Here is a 16,824-nt window from a genome sequence, read left to right as displayed (position 1 = left end):
GATGGGGTTCAGCTTTGGGCTGTTTTGAACATGATAATGAACTTTCGGATTTGAAAAATGTTGTGGAGTTTCATAACTGAGTGACTGTTGACTTCTTGGGAAGGACTCTGTTCCATGTAATTGGTTGATGGGGTTCAGTTTTGGGCTGTTTTGAACATGATAATGAACTTTTGGATTTGAAATATTTTGTGGAGTTTCATAACTGAGTGACTGTTGACTTCTTGGGAAGGACTCTGTTCCATGTAATTGGTTGATGGGGTTCAGTTTTGGGCTGTTTTGAACATGATAACGAACTTTCAGATTTCAAAAATGTTGTCGAGTTTCTTAACTGAGTGACTGTTGACTTAGGGAGGGCTCTGTTCCATGTAATTGGTTGTTTGGATGGTTAGTTGGGTAGGTTGAATAGAAGACATGAAGACACATTGGCACAGTAGACAAAGAGATGTACATCATAACATCACCTTAGAAAATGAACACTGTTATGCTACATGCATTTATGCAGAAAGGCTGAAGTTGTCTGTAAGGGAGAATGCCAACCCATGTCTTTTAAATGGACTTATGCCGCAGTATGCCTATAGTAAAGTAGCTGACATGCTATGTATGGAACTTTAACTTGATAAAGCCTGTATGTATTCATGATATGTGCTCCGTACACACAAGAAACTTTGCTTTTACCTTGATCATTCCATAAAAAAATGTTCTGCTAATATTGTATCTCCTTAGCTGCAAGGTTATGTCGGTTTTTATGTATTGTATGCATGAAGTGCACAGAATGCATAATGAGGTCATGTCTATTTCATGCTTTATTTACAAAATTACCAGACTGATTTCAAACAAATTTGGTATTGTGCCAGAATAGGGTCCTGGCCTGCAGAAACGGTTTTCCAGCGTGTGGCATTATGGGTTGTATTGGTCCTCCCCATACTTTACCATCTTTCTCAGATACAGAAACACATATGAAAAAAAATTATTCAAACTTATTAAGACATATAGTTTTTATATGAAACATTTTTTGATACAGTGTAAATTTAACAAAATATAGTGAGAAATAATTTCTGATTTTATTGTGATATGTGTAGTGCGATTTGACTGCCAGCATAGGGTTTAGTCTACAGTAATGCCTTGTATTTGCAGTAAACGAACATGAAGGCTAATTAATTGTATAAAATTATAAAGAATGCGTTTGGAAAATATGTTCACCATTGTTCCTAGTATTTGTTCTATTTTTATTCAAATCCTTCCCACACAGAACAACAGGATGGGTACAGTGTATTTTTCTGTATCAAGGTTGTTCCCATCATTATGCCATCGATTTGGAACTGGACTTACTAGATGGAGGACTATATGCCCAACTAATTATGGTTAATCTGCGATGCAGATATGATTTTTATGCTATTGCTCATTCATATTTTATAATATTTGGCAGCAGACACTAGACCTTAGGAACAGGTTAAATTCTTGAAATGCTTAACCGTTGTTCACTTCCATAATATTTTATTTTCTTGTCATCTAAAATCATAACAACTAAAATATACAAAACTATAATTTTATCTGTTGTTTTTTATGGGTATGAAACTTTTATCTCTTAATTTAAGGGAAGGGTGTAGGACAGGGTGCTGAGTGGTATATTTGAACTCAACAGAGAGTAATTAGCAGAAGGATGGAGAAAATTACATATCTTTTTTTTTTTATTTGTGGGTTAGGAAGAGGATGGTGCAAGCAGTGTGTTGACTGCTGTACAGGGAGAGAAACCAGAGAAGCTACGTGGAGAGGATGATGACCTCACCTCTCTCACCTGGCTGCAGGACAAGAATCTGCTCAAAGGTGATGCATTTCCTGGTTGACTGTGCTAATTATACACTATGCAGGTACTTAATTCCCTTTGATCATTGAGCTTACAAGGAGAGGTCATCAGACTTGGGTCAAGGATTTCAACAAAACTGGGATCAGTGGAAAGTAGACAGAAAAAAAAGAAGATATATGGTTTATGCTTTCATCCAACAGGCCTCAATATTTAAATATAGACTTGAAGTCTTCCCTTTAGTATGGCTAAGATACTAGTAGGCTTTTAGTTACTGATGCCCAGTAGCTGAGGGGATAACACTGCTTTATTGCTTTGTTTTTCAGTCATATGAGGAACCTTTTCACCTTTGTTATAATGAATCTCGTTGTTGAAGAACTTTACGCAGTTGACAGTATCATAGCCACAGATGCTCCCATGCCAATACTTTGTATGTTGGTAGGTTAATGCTCTTGCATTATGCTTATTGCTGTTGTACAATGTTGAATTCTACTCCTCAGTGCCAAGACCATATTGAATACTTAGGTCATGGTCTTCTGGGATATGATGTCATGTAACTTGGTCCCATTCCTCCCTCCTTTGCATTATATTGCAGTTTGTTCTGCTCCTCTCAGTCTTCTACCAAAAAGACTGAAGCTGTAAGTTCCTCCAAAATGTTGAGATTTTGAACTACACAGGGTCATAACCCAGAAGGCTCATCTGAATACTTGCCACCACGGAAACCGTAAATCACATGAACATCAAATATGTTGTCAGGTATGAATCTTCGGGCAACTGTAGGTGAGCCACAAGAATCACCAACAAGTGATTATGTGGATGACAGTGCCAGTGAGCTAGCTGATTCAACATGCTCCAGTGGTCATTCACCGAGCCCAGCCCCTCCCACCGTTGCCACTACTGCACCAAGCAAGCAGAAACATCCCTACCATTTGCCATATGATCCACTGGTGAGCAGCTCGTCTTCATTGCCCTATATAGTAATATGGTGGTAGTTTCTTAGAAAGTGTGCTTAAACTACATGGATATGCACAAGTCATAATCACAACTGTACACTTTATTAATATTAATATTGTGGGCTTTACTGAATGTGTCTTTTTTTCTCTAGGTGCATGTCACCTCAAAGCCTCCATACTCTTTCTCGTGCCTCATTTTCATGGCTATAGAGGACTCCCCCCAGAGAGCACTGCCAGTGAAGGAGATATATGCATGGATACTGGAGCATTTCCCTTATTTCAAGAATGCACCAACAGGATGGAAGAACAGCGTGCGCCATAATCTGTCCCTGAACAAATGCTTTAGAAAAGTAGAGAAGGCACCTGTAAGTTACATTGGTTTTTGATCCTTTCTTTAGAAATGTTAGAAGAACTAGGCTGTTTGAATGTACCAGACTAATTAGTAAAGTTACAGGTGGTATCTATGTCTTTTTCCTTGGAAGTAACATCTTAATGGTGATAATTATAAGGAAGAGTATTGATGATTTTTCATAATACTCACATTATGGCAGTAACTTTTATAGCGTCAATTTTGTTTGTTTGTCATAATAATGCACTTTGCTTTAAGTTACTTATGTGGACAAAGAGAGAATGTTTGTGCATTTGTGCAGTTATGCTGCTTTACTTTAAATTGTGGTATGTAACAAAGTTTTCCATTTGTAGAATTTAGGTAAAGGCTCACTGTGGATGGTGGACCCAGTGTTTCGCCCTAATTTAATGCAAGCACTTCAGAAGGCTCCTTTTCATCCCTATACCACTCTTGATAGAGTGTCCATGGTAACAAACAGGGTTCAGGTTAACAGGTAAGTATTCATTTCAAGTATAGACTGTCTAGCAAAGTGCTAATTGAATTTCACTGGAACATTTTAGTGAGAGAATTACATTTCTTAATATTCAAATGCAGTTATATCCTCTAAATACATTTTAAAAAAAAGTTGAACGAATTCAGCTGAGTAACCTTTTGAAGTACGAATTCGTTTTAAATAATGTTTAAGAATTTAGTTCCCTCCTCACAGGACACATGATACATTTTCTTTATACAAATTAGATGGTTAATTCAGTTTACTAAAATAATTGTTCTTTATTGTGGGAATCATATGAAACTTAAATACACCCAGAGGGAAGAATATAGTGTTCTTGTATGTGTGTTAAATGTAGGTGGTGCATAAGAGTAAGCACTGTGCTTTAGAAGTGTTAAAGGAAATTTCTTAAAGGGGTAATTCAAAGAAGGTGATTTAAATTAGGATAATAATTTTCACAAGGAATTTGTCAATTGGATTTAGATTCCCTTTACTAATATACAAAATTATGATAATTATGCCATGAGTTAGTGTATGTACATGTTTAGACCAGGCTAAACACTGTTACACAAAATTACATTATGGTTCTTTCTAGCTTTGTGTATGACCTCGACAGACTGCCAAGTATAGCATTGTGGTATGTCCCATGTATATAGGATTGTATCTTATTTCACTGCCTATTTTAATGCTCTGTCAGGACCATAACTGTTATGCATGTGTGAAACTTTAATGCCAAGTGTTAAAATACCTGTACTTGCATAAAGTTCTGCTAGCCCATTTTTGTAGGTGAGATAATTTCATAATTCCCTCCGGTCTCAGCACACTGTTTCAAGCCCTTGTCACACATACATTTCCAATATTTATTTTAACTATTTTTATCTGACAACTACCCTCTTACACTTGTATTGTTAAAACCCATTCCCAACAATGGTCCATTTTGTTTTAACAATCCTTTTCTCAGATGACAATACCCACTCATTGTTAGAGTCTGATGTATTGTAATTCAGTATTTGCAAGTTCAGTGAACATGTTTGTAACATATCCCCCTATATAACTATATAAAAGTAATGTAACAGTGAGATGAAAACTCCGAAATTGCACAGTTGCAGGTTACCGTAACAGAGTGTTGAGTTGCATTGTCTTAAATGAGTGTTGGTGTATTTCTGTTGTAATTGTATCTCCTTACTCTTCTTTAATTGCCATTCCTCAGAGTGTTTTGCTATATTTTCACAATAATTTATAAGCCTGAACTCATATACCAGTAGCTGTGACCATAACTTGTAAACGAAGAGAGAAAAGAAAAAAGAGACACATTTCACTTTATGTTGTTGCACTTCCTGTCCTTTAAACAGTGACTGTGGATAGCCCAAGCTGGTCTCTTTCCAAATGCATGGATCCAAGACTATATATAGTTTTTTTATTGCTAGTGGGGTGGTACTAAGTGCCTTGTACTGCGGCCACTTCTGGCCTATTGTGCCAGCCCCAGATGATAGGTGAGGGTGAGTGTGGAGCAGTTGGTGGAATGAAGATTGGCAGGGGAAACCGAAGTACTCAGAGAAAACCTGTCTGAATGCAATGTCTGAAAATTCCACAGAAAAGTATGTTTTGTTACAAAATGTTAATTAATATAACATAATCATAGTATTGACAGAATTATGAGCAGGCTTTTTGGCGAAACTGTAATGTACTGTATACCAGTGTAGACATATACCAAAGTTGAACAGTCGCATGTTATGAGGGTGGTTCAAGATTGCCTGGGCTTTATATTTTTTTACAAAAAAGAATTTATATGCCAGAATTGCTAAACTTGCACTTTTGCTCATAATATTTTCCCTTTACCATTATGTGTTTTTTCCTTTTTTTTTTTTTGCAAGTTACTGATGCCAGCAGCATAAAATATTTTACCATGACTGCAGTCAGTTCATGACACTGCATTTGAGTTCATCGTCACTTTGAAGTTTCTGTCGTCCTAGGTGCACCCTCATTGACCCAAACAAATTAAAATCAACTGGGTCTAATTCAGGGCTCTGCAGATAGCAGTTCAAGATTTCCCAGCTCATTGCTGCAGGTGTAACCTTTATCAAATTTTCCATATGCGGAGATGTGTCATGCAGGTATTTTTCCCTACCTGTTTCTCACTTCTTTTGAATTGCTTGGTGAACATCATTGCAAAGGAAGTTACTGGTACATTGTGTGCAAGATAAGCAAGATGATCACTCCTGAATCACAAAACAGCTGCTCTGGTCTTGTCAACTGAGAGCTATCTCTTGAATTTTTTGGATGGTGGAGATCCCTTATAATGGCATTCCATGCTAGTCTTCTATGACGTGAGTGAAGTGGTGCATCCACATCTTGTCGCAGGTTCCTGTTTGCTCTAGGAATATGTTTTCCTCCAGTTCAAACAAGTGCAGATGTTTTGCAGACACATCAACATGCTGCACCTTCTGATTGGACATTAACATCTTCGGGACCTACCAGACCCACACTTTCATGAACAATAAGTGCTCATGAATAATTGTTTCAGCATGTCCAACACTTATCCCACTGTTGGATGCAGTAACTTGTACTATAATTTGTTTGTTTTGCAAAATCAGCTTTTCAGCATGGCAGATGTTTGAAATCTGTACAGTTCTTGGCTGAAAATATGCATGTAACAATATCTGTTCACCATCCTGTGCATTTAACCTACAAAGAATTTCTGTTGGTATCACTTTTTCATTATGAATTTGATGATGAAGCACCATTCTTTACTAGGCGTGACTAGAACAGATGCCATCTTGTGCTAGTTTTAATACTCAGAAATGGGGTACATAGCTACCTACCAGGCAGGGACTTCAGTGTTGGCACCACATGTCCCTAAAGTAGTTTTATTTTTCTGGTGCCCACATCTTCAGGAAAAAATACTCCAGATTAACCTTGAACCACCCATGTACATAGAGTGATGTGTACACCAATTGCACACAAAAATATAGTTTTATTAGATAATAGATGTGCATAAATTATTCATGTGTTGAAATTGCAGTTGAGCTGCAGTGAGCAAACACTGGCTTCCATATTGTGGTTAGAGGTATAACTTACTTCAGCATAGGTAGTTCCTTTGATGATTAAAAATGAATGCATTCTGCCTTTCTGATTAAAGCAGTAACGTAGGTACATAGCTAAAGCAAATGTAGTGTAGCATTTAGGTTGTCAGTTACTGAATGAAGAGAGCTTTCACTTTTCCTTGTTGAAGAAACTATTGATGCTGTCTCTTTATCTTATGGAAATGACAGACTTTGATTCTCAAAACAGTCTTTACCACTACATCTCATTCCGTAAAACACTAATTGTGAAGATAAGGAATGTAGGACACAGCACGTGTCTTTCAGCACAACAGAACCAATTGGACGCAATGAGTTTATGGTGATTAAGTCCAGTAGTCGACTTCCAAACCCTGAGTTGTTCCCGTACCTTAGTCGTCGCCTTGCTGCATCAGGAGTGGAAGGCTTGAGAAATAGAGATGTGGCAGCTGACAGTGATACCACCACAACAGATGATGCAGACTCATTGGATGATGTGGATGCAGCTGCTGCAATGCTAGCTCTCAAACATGGTCCACGTGTGCTCACTCCAAAAAAAGGTATGTGTTTAATGTTATTAGATCAGAATCCAGCAGGCCTTGAAACAGAAGGCATAAGAATTTACAGATTATAATCTCTTGCATAAATAGTAGCTTTATAATAATTTAGTGTATCTATCTTTCCAGTTTGGTCTTCCAACAGATAAGGGCATGCCTTGCACTAATAGTCAGTCTTGCAGTCAAGCCCAGAGCTTGATTAATGGTACAGCTAATAGACCCTTATTGTTAGACATTATTGAGTTCACTTCTTATTAGTAGAAAATGTGTAACTTTTTGCAGCTGATTGTTATAAACGATCACAGATGAATGATGGGGTTGGACAGACATGTTTGCTGGATGTACGAAACGCACGTAAGAAGACCAGGGCTTCCAAAAACACTCAGGTAAATGGAAATCATGTGGAATGACTGTTGTTCAGTAGTCAGCATGATAAAGAAATAGGATGAACTTCTGTTGCATTCTCTGCGTTACTGTGTAAGAGATTTACAATTTCTACACATTGAATGTTCTTGATACCCAACTTCTGAGTCAAGAAAAAGAGACGGTTTGGCAGAGCATACTTTTTTGTTGTTACCATCATCAGTGTTGTTGTGATGATGTATAGTGTTTTAAAATCCTGAACTATTCACCCCCTCCCCCCACATGTTTCATACTTGCTATTCTGTGTTCCAAATTTAAGGCCCCGATTACTTTCTTACTTGAATGATGGCTCAGTTTCACTAGTGATACATTTTGGATATAGAGAAAGAGTGAAATGCCCTTGATTTCATTGTTCACAGGAGACTGAAAAATTTCATATGTTACATAGGATGTCCAGACAAAAGGTATCCAAAATAAAAAAAAAATCATGTCTGAGAAACTAATTGTCATACACATATCCGGTTTATGTCATCGGACAGGAAAACTCTGAAACTTTTTTCTCATACACATCTTATGTGCATACGCTGCGATATTTTTGCTACCATGTTAGGGGTGAGATGGCTTTGATATGAATTGGCATAGGTGGGCCAATTGCTTGGCCTCCTAGGTTGCCAGATTTTTTCTTGTGAGGTTATGTGAAGAACATTGTCTACCAGGTTAAGATCAACGACCTTCAACACCTGAAAGCCCACATAAGGGATGCTGTGGCTACAGTAACACCAAGCATGCTTCAAGCCTGGATATTTGTTGTGCCACCGAGGGAGCCCACATTTAAATTATTTGAGAAAGTTGTATATGCAGAAAAGAAACTTTGATAATTTCCCTTTGTAATGGTGTAACCCATTAATGTGTATAATAAATTCTTTCCTAGATATAATGATTTTATTTTGGATACCTTTCATCAGGACCCCTGTATATGAAGATGCATGCATCCTTTTACTGGGTGCAGAGGCTTATTTGTCGGGTGTCCTGAAATCAAAATATTGTGATGTGGGGGCTCAAAAACAGAACAATGGAGCCAGAAGAGATGGCTGTTGCTATGGAATGGCTCAGTAAATATGTCTCTGCAGCAACAAATACGCATGTAACAATAGAACAACTGTAGGAGGTGGTGTTTCTGTGTGGTCATTGCCGAAGCTATATACCAGGGACTGAACCTAATAGTTATATCGAGACCATGCCCATGTGGCGGCAGGTTTGAATTCCTCCACCTTAGCCTTGCAAGTTGTAGGTAGGGACGAAAAGGGAATCCATTGCCTAGGGGTATAACTGGGTGACCCTATTCCTGTGGGATATAAATACAGGTACCTAGCCTTCCAGGTTGAAGGAGTCTTGAATCTGATGCAGTACAATATGGTCATGAGTCCCATGGAACTTTGACCCAAGAATGACCGTGCTGTTGAGGGCCAGCAGCAAATGTAAATGACAGGCCCATCCTCTCATCAGAGAGGGCACCCCATAACAAAAAACCTGCAACTGTTTGACAGTAAGAAATATGCGGGGCTTGACACCAAGGCACTGACTGACTGTAAGTTGTAACTATGACTTTAGTTAGTTCTGAGTTGGAAGTGAGTGCTACCTTGTGATAGCAAGTGGTTGGCAGTGGTGGCCAGACGTGGCTAGACAGTGAATAGCCAGGGGTTACAGCCATGAGGAGCTATGAGACAGTCAGCAGCCAGTAAGAATGTGGAATTACAGTGTTTGGAGCCATTACTAAGCAACAGTTGGTGAAGACATAGCAGACTGAGAAGACGTAGTGTGTGCTATAGTGAATTGTAAAGTGCGTGAATCAGCGAAACGGTTGTAATTACTTGTACTTACAGTTTATAAGAGTCAAATAAAGCCACTGACCATCCAGACTCCAAAACTCCATGTCTGGTCATATAAGCACATGACAGTATTTTATATGGATCTCAAGTTATTCATTTTCAGTTTAAATTGAAATTCACATGTTGCTGGGAGAACTGTTATCATATTCTTTGTCTAAATCTTCTTGGGGAGGGTGTCATATTTTGAATTGACACGCTTGCAGAAGAAAACCCTTTGTGTTCAGTGAGATCTCCGGGATGGCAGTTTTGGTTCCCATTAATGGAAAGAAAAAAGAATTTAGCAGGGAACATACAGCAGAAATATTTATTTTCTGTTCTGTGCTGAGCTTCCTGGAATTTCTCATAGAAGGTACATTTTTATCATAAATGAGAAGGGATAACAGCTGTACCATTAACAGGATACCACATACATATAGGGTAATTTAATGCATGGCAGCGAAAAGAATGAATGATGACATGCATAAAGAAAGAGACCTGAAAATGGGTACTGCTCCGTAAGAGTGTTGTGTGTGCGTGCATGTGTATGTGTATGTGTTTGTTTTATGAATTTGTAGCATGTTATCTTGGGTCATGTATACATAAATATGTGAAATATATGTATGATGTGGCATTTCTTTTAACTATATGGCCTTTTTTCCACAATGGTTACTGCCCTCACAGCCCTTTGTGAGCCCTGGCCTTCCTCAGGATTGCTCTCCATTCTTCTCCATTCGATGCTACATTCCTCCAGTTCTTTACACCCAAAATTCTTATGTCCTGCCACACACAGTCTTCCCATCTCCATCGTGGTCTTCCCAGTTTCCTATTTCCTTCTGGTTTAGTATTAAGCATTTTCTTAATCGTTCTATTCTCGCTGGCACGTATTGTGTGTCCAACCCATTCAAGCCTTTTCACCTTTATAAATACAATAATGTCTGGTTCATTAAATAGTTTGTATAGCTCATGGTTATACCTCTTCCTCCATATTCCATTTTCTTCCACTGGTCCAAAGATATATCTCGGGATCCTCCTTTCAGAGATGAACAAACCATATCTCCGAATTAATTGGTGATATTGTCAACAAGAATTGACTGTTTGGAAATGTAGAAATGGGTTCTTATGAACACAATAGCAGTTTCATAAAAGGTGGGAAATTTTGGGTTGTTATTAGCTTCTTGAGAAGAACTCTGGTCAGCAAAACTAACGGAACTGAACTGTGGAATGCATCTATAGGTAATCTGTGTTCATACTTCGTTGGCTGCAATACTTCTGCTGGTAGGATGGCATTATGGTTGTGAAGAACTGCTGGATGAAAGAATAGTTTTCAGCAGGCAACAGATATAATATACCAATACAAATGTTTTGTGATTGATTGGAAGCATTTATTTTAAATATTTTAAATGAGTATAATGTAGAAAAATCTAGTACTCCGTGAGGAGGTTAAATTGATGCCTATTTCAACTATTTTCTTTCAGAAAACATATTAACTCTTAGACTAATATACAATGCTGCACTGCATAGGAAGAAACTGTTGCAGGACACAGGAAGGAAGGAACAGATGATACCGGTGATCACAACGTCTCCTAGTGAGGACCACACATACAGTGCAGGCCCTACAGTAGCTGCTACACAAGGGATTGTCCTTCCAGCATTGTCTTCCCCATCTCCAGATGAGGCATTTGAAGAGGGCTCAGAGTCAGATGACAGGTGAGGGGTTAGCCCTGATTATGTAATGGCAGTATTCACAGTCAGTTACTACAGATAACAGAAGCTTCAGGTGTGCTATGAATGAAGCATTAGATCTATTAAGATATGTGCAGGAATTAGGATAAAGGGTCCCTGACTTTCAGCATCATCTAGGTGGCGTGTGAAGAATTATGGCCATGCCATATGAGCAGTGGGCGGGTTAAGAATTTCGTAGAAATAACTTTATGTTGATAGTACTTCAAGCTCCGATAAATACCTGCAACGCTAGCTGGCAGCACGCATAATTCCACATATTTGTTTCAGACAGTTGTTGCAATTCAGTTATGTCTGTGGTTGGAGCAAATTTTTATTTGGCATATTATTTTATTTGTTTGTTTGCTTGTCTAAAGTAACGAGAAAAGAAACTAGCTCACCTTTCAGTAAGACTCTTGGAAAGCTCTATCTTTTGGGCAAGAAATAGTGACTGGTGTTGGGATTCAGCTCTTTCATCAGTACATCTCCAAATCGACAGCCAGAATCTCCATTGGTAAAGGCTGGAATCTCTAACACTAAAAAAAGTGTCAACAGTGGCAGAGTGTGACCGTTTCGGAAGTGTTGCCTAAGAAGTGCTTTGTGAGCATGCAGCTGAAGTGTGTTAACATTACTTACTTGGCCACCACAATAGCTTGGAATGTCATGCATTCCCTCCTCTTCTTAATCTTGTACTGTGTTTTGCCTCTTCTAATTAATTGCACCTGAGCTCACCAGTGGCTAGCATAAGCCTGAAGGAAGTGTCAACATGCCTGTGGAGGGCTGACTGGTGGTGGCAGATGGTGCATTACCTGATTGCTTCTCAAGCCAGTATGAAGGTTACCACTGCTGAACGATGAAAGTAACACTATTTTTCAAAGTGTTAGCTAGCTAACACAATGTGAATGCTCCACCACTGGTGTCAGATCATCCTTGTAAGTGAAAAAACCTGCAGCTCTGCCGAATGACATGATAAGCAGTACTCATCAATGTGAGTAGTTAAGCCTGCAGTAGTGTTGAGTGGCATATTAAGGAGTGATGATCACTCTTAATTGGTAAGGGTTCTGCTTATGGCACCAATAATTTTATAGAGGTTGATTACGTATTGTGGCGTGTTATATGTCATCCATCGCTGAGCAGTGAAATAATGGAAATTGTTGAGACTGTTGCATAGAACTATCCATAGCAATCAGTGTTTATTGCATAATAACGCTCGGTAAACACCCCACCCCGCTAGGCTGTGACATCACGCAACAAGGGAGCCCATGCAGTGATTGTTGCGAGGCAATCAGTGAACATGTTTTCTTTGCAGTCAGGGCGGAAGCTACATAACGAGAGTGCTCGTCAGTGTTGATTTAGTATTGAGAATGGTGTATTCAGTATTGAGTAATCAGTATGAGTTGAAGTCTAGCAGTATGAGTTGTTGAGTTAATGGAATCAAGAGAGTTGAAGCCTGGAAGTGACTACAGCAGAAGTAATTTGGACAATGAAGTTGTGAATTATGTAAGTGTAAGAGCGAGTGTGCAGTAAATTCACTAGATCCAAGACCGGCGTGAAGTTATTGGTCGTGAGAGTCTACAAACACGTGACAATATGTTTAAATATACAGTTGCTGTTCTTTTTTGTCAAATCATGGCCTCTATACCTAAGGACTTGATAAATAACTGGGATATTCTACAGAATACTTGGCAAGTGTATGTTAATCAAGAATTGTATTGTGAAGCTGTATACCACCTGTATATTATTGTGAGATTGTGGACCACTAGGGAGGAAGGTACGAGTAAATAACAGTGGACAATGGATGGTTATAATTAATGGTGATAAAGGGAATGAGCATCTTTTGATGAGAGTGAGAGTATGAAGCCTGAAAAGAAGAACGATTTCTGCTTCTGTGCATTTGCATACCGTCTCTTGAATAGCTAATGATTAATAAACACTAAAGTAATGATAGGTGCCGCAGGTAGAAGAATTTCCAAAATGCAAGTTGTGCTATTAAGAAGCAGGAAAACTGTATTATAACTTCTTTATAAATATCTGCTATGTAGAATTAAATCCCTGGGGTACATGACTTTCACTTTATAGATGTATTTTCATTTGCACATGGAACATAATTTCAGCTCCCAGGTTGTGTATCGCTATAAGAATACATTGATGGAGGATACTCAAATTGAGCAAGCTTCTTTCCCTCTATCTGATTCTGAAGAGCAGCGGAAGATTGCAGAAGGAGCAGATGCTCTACTCAATCTCGCTGGGATCTCTACTCGCAAACGTGCACAGTCTGCAGTCCTTTATCCACCAGGTAAGATAAAAGAAAATTGTATAATTATCAGTGTCAGACTTTAGGAAACCTTGGTGTATTGTTTATTTGATGTCTGTTATGATTAACTCTTACTCATTTTAAAGAATATTCTTCTCGACTAAGAATTAGCTATGAACTCAGTCAAATATTCTTTTATACTTTTAGTTTGTACTGAAGAGACTTTTTTTTTAGTCTCTTGTTAATCATTCTGTCAAGGTGGGCTAACCATTTTTCAGTTGTCTGTTTTCCATTTCTTAAGTAAAGGCTTAATTCTTTTCATTAACGTTTAGAAGTATGTCTGATTTCTTGTCCTTTGATACTGCAGAAAATTCATTTTTGTGCTTTAAATTTACTACCATATTAGTTTCTTGTACCACACATTTAACTTCTGCATATAATGAATTGTGGGAAGTTGTGTTGTTTTATAAATTTCATCTTTGTTTCTCTTCCTGTTTATCTTTGTAATGTTATTTTTATCTCTTGATACTGATATAATTTTATGATTACCATAAGTTTTATCAGTTTCTGTCAGAGAAAGTGAAACTCAGAAATAAAGAAATTGTAAATAGAAAAAAAAAGCAAGTAGAGAAAAGAAAAACATATTTACTGCTTACTTGAAAACCCAGATCTTACTCTTTGAAAGTACTGAATTGTATTAAGAAGCTGAGAACATAGAGATATCAACAAGTTGTTCTTACTTTGAGCAAAATGTTGTAGTATGAAGTTAAGAAGTAACTGGCATAAAGTTGTCAAAATTAACCAGTTGTAAAAGGAAGGTAATTATTTGTATAAAAGAGTGATTAGTTTGATGAATATGTTAATTGTGACAGGCTTAATATAATTTTGTCTTAGGAAATAATTTGTATGTCCTGTTGATGTACAGCTCCTGTGAAACGAATGACTACGAGAGGGAGGAGGAAAACACCATATCGGCCACGCCTGTTGCGTTCAGTTCGCCCTAATATAAGAAAGAAACCAGAAGAGGGAATACATCAGCATCGCCAGAAGTCACAAGCATTGATAAACAATAACAGTAGCAGCAACAATAACAACATTGCCATGATACCAGGAAACAATGTGAAGGTGCTGAGAACATCGCTCCGATCATCATTTCATGGTAACACCAATGAAAATGAATATAGCCATGAAGCATGTGCAGAGAAGTCTAAGAGGTAGGGCAGAACAATACTAGTGTAATAATTCTTAGCAGACTTTAGCGTGGATTTTCTTCCCCCAGCCCATAGTTATTATTGTATTGATCAATGACAGTGATGCATAATTTATTTTGTGAAAACATGGAATGTGACTGGTGTATTTTGAACTTATCCTTGAAATATTTAAATTTGCTGAGCATTCTTCATTTCCTCACGCTAAATTCAAATAAATTGAATGCTAGTATATAATATTTGTGGTTAGGAATTTACCATTTCTTGATGGTATACTGAGTTTTTATCTGTGAATTCATTTTGAATTCTTGGCTCATGTCATATTAGCTTCTGTGTTTCCAAGGGACAGGAATGGCAATAACTTTCCATGGTTTGGCTTTATGCAGCAATTTCCAGGAATGCATTAACCATGGATGACATGGGATGCCTGTAATGGCAAAACCATATTTTTTTTTAAAGACAACCTGAACTCTAAAATTTATGAAGTTGAAATTTATTAGGGAAACAAAAATAAATGTGTATAATATCAGAGTAAAAAATAATGTGATACAGCATGAGGTTTTTTTAATATGCTCAGGTTATCACAGTGATTTTAATGAGTTCAGTGCTGAAGAAATTGCTTATGTGCTGATGTAGATTACTCATTTACCCACATAAGTATGCATTTATGTGCATAATGAAAATAAAAATTAACAGTAAATTTTTTTAATGCGTAAAATTGGCAATGTTTTTAATTTTAATTAAAGTACTATATTCTTGGAGAATAATTTATTGCTGCTTTTACTGCTTTTTTCATATGTACATTGAAACAAACTAAAGACTTTAAAGAATATACACCTTATGTTCTCCAAGTTTATTCTGTTTACATCGGTAGTATGTCTTTCAAACAAAACATGAAATATCATACTTTCATCCTTTTTGTCTTCAATTATATTAAAGTGGCCACCTCGCTTTCATCTGCAACAAATCTCATCAGAAAGCAGTCTTCTGGGATTTGGCACCGTGTATATGTGGTGTTAACCGACGTTTCGGAGGAACGTATCGCCTCCATCTTCAGGGCAGAAGAAAAAGTATAAGAAATCTGCAAGCGACAAGACCGTGAGAACGGTAAAAGCAGAAACGTCGGTTAACACCACATATACACAGTGCCAAATCCCAGAAGACTGCGTTCTTCATAGTCACCGCCGTGAAAGCCTCAAATCTTACAAATCTCATCGGGTTCTTTCTGACGTTGCCATGAAATTTAACTGATGTATCACCTTTCATCTTTACTCTTATTCTTCACTCTTCACAATGCTCGCTACTGAAACCAGTCTTCACCTCCCACATTATTCACCTTCACTTCATTTTCATTATTTTCTGCCTGAAAACTGAGAGAGTTTGTGTATGAAATGAAATCCGAGAGGACTGGTGAGAGCACTAAAATTCTGTCATGAAACACGTTATTTAGTGTTGCAGTTGGAACTATTGCTGGTCAGTCAGAGCAGCTGCCGTCTTGACAGCTAGGCTGGATGGCCTGGGTTCGAGTCCTGGCAGTGCAAGATTTGTCTGTTCTCCACAGCATCCATAACGATTCTTGGGCCCACCCAGCCTCCTATCTCATGGGCACTAGGGGCTTTGTCCCTGGAGGTAAAGCTTCAGGGGAGTGAAGCTGACCAGATCTTTAACAAAAGGACTGGTGAAAATTGTATGTATAGTTAGTGCCCCGTAACTTTAGCTGCGCGGAAAGGTAAATGCTGTTGTGGAGCACGTGAAGCTGTACACTTGCTGTGGTGACATTCAGAGCTACTCTCTGAGTGGAGAACATTGCCTACAGATACCAGGACTAGTACTATACACCTGAACACACTCCAAGACACTACATTCCATACTGGTAGTACCCACGCTGACGTAAGCTGATAAGACTGCTCCCCCTGCTCCGCGAGAGATGGTATGACCTCTACCACGGCTAGAGTTCCGAGGAACTAACAGTATATGTAAGTGTACTCAGAGTTACTTGTGAGAATATAGTACTGGTATTGCTAGTATTTTTTATTTTGGTATCATTTATACAACCACCAGTATTTGAAAGGAAGAAGCAGGATTATATCCTGGCAACTGAATGTTGTGGAGTGATAGGACTTCTTTTGGTAGGTTGGTGGTCCTAGTCAAGGCTCACAGAGCATCTGTCCTGAATGGCATTTTGTGGCTTCTTTGCTCTCCT

The 16,824-nt window shown here is 38.1% G+C and overlaps 1 protein-coding gene across 3 annotated transcripts in view; it reads left to right on the top strand.

Moving 5' to 3' along the window:
- The window catches only part of LOC111874518 (forkhead box protein N3), a 58,987-nt gene extending 43,932 nt beyond the window's left edge, over positions 1–15,055 (top strand). For all 3 annotated transcript variants that reach the window (XM_023870085.1, XM_033755479.1, XM_033755480.1), the window contains 9 exons: positions 1,704–1,824; positions 2,558–2,748; positions 2,907–3,119; positions 3,457–3,596; positions 6,962–7,212; positions 7,492–7,595; positions 10,978–11,147; positions 13,274–13,455; positions 14,339–15,055. In XM_023870085.1, the coding sequence (XP_023725853.1) occupies positions 1,704–1,824; positions 2,558–2,748; positions 2,907–3,119; positions 3,457–3,596; positions 6,962–7,212; positions 7,492–7,595; positions 10,978–11,147; positions 13,274–13,455; positions 14,339–14,631 (1,665 nt within the window). In that variant the 3' untranslated portion in view covers positions 14,632–15,055. The remainder of the gene's footprint in view (positions 1–1,703; positions 1,825–2,557; positions 2,749–2,906; positions 3,120–3,456; positions 3,597–6,961; positions 7,213–7,491; positions 7,596–10,977; positions 11,148–13,273; positions 13,456–14,338) is intronic.
- Positions 15,056–16,824: the final 1,769 nt, after the last annotated feature.

This window comes from Cryptotermes secundus, unplaced genomic scaffold (genome assembly GCF_002891405.2).
Source record: "Cryptotermes secundus unplaced genomic scaffold, Csec_1.0 scaffold629, whole genome shotgun sequence".
NCBI lineage: Eukaryota > Metazoa > Arthropoda > Insecta > Blattodea > Kalotermitidae > Cryptotermes > Cryptotermes secundus.
The sequence above is the reverse complement of the archived record's forward strand: the minus strand, read 5'-3'. Positions and strand labels throughout refer to the sequence as shown.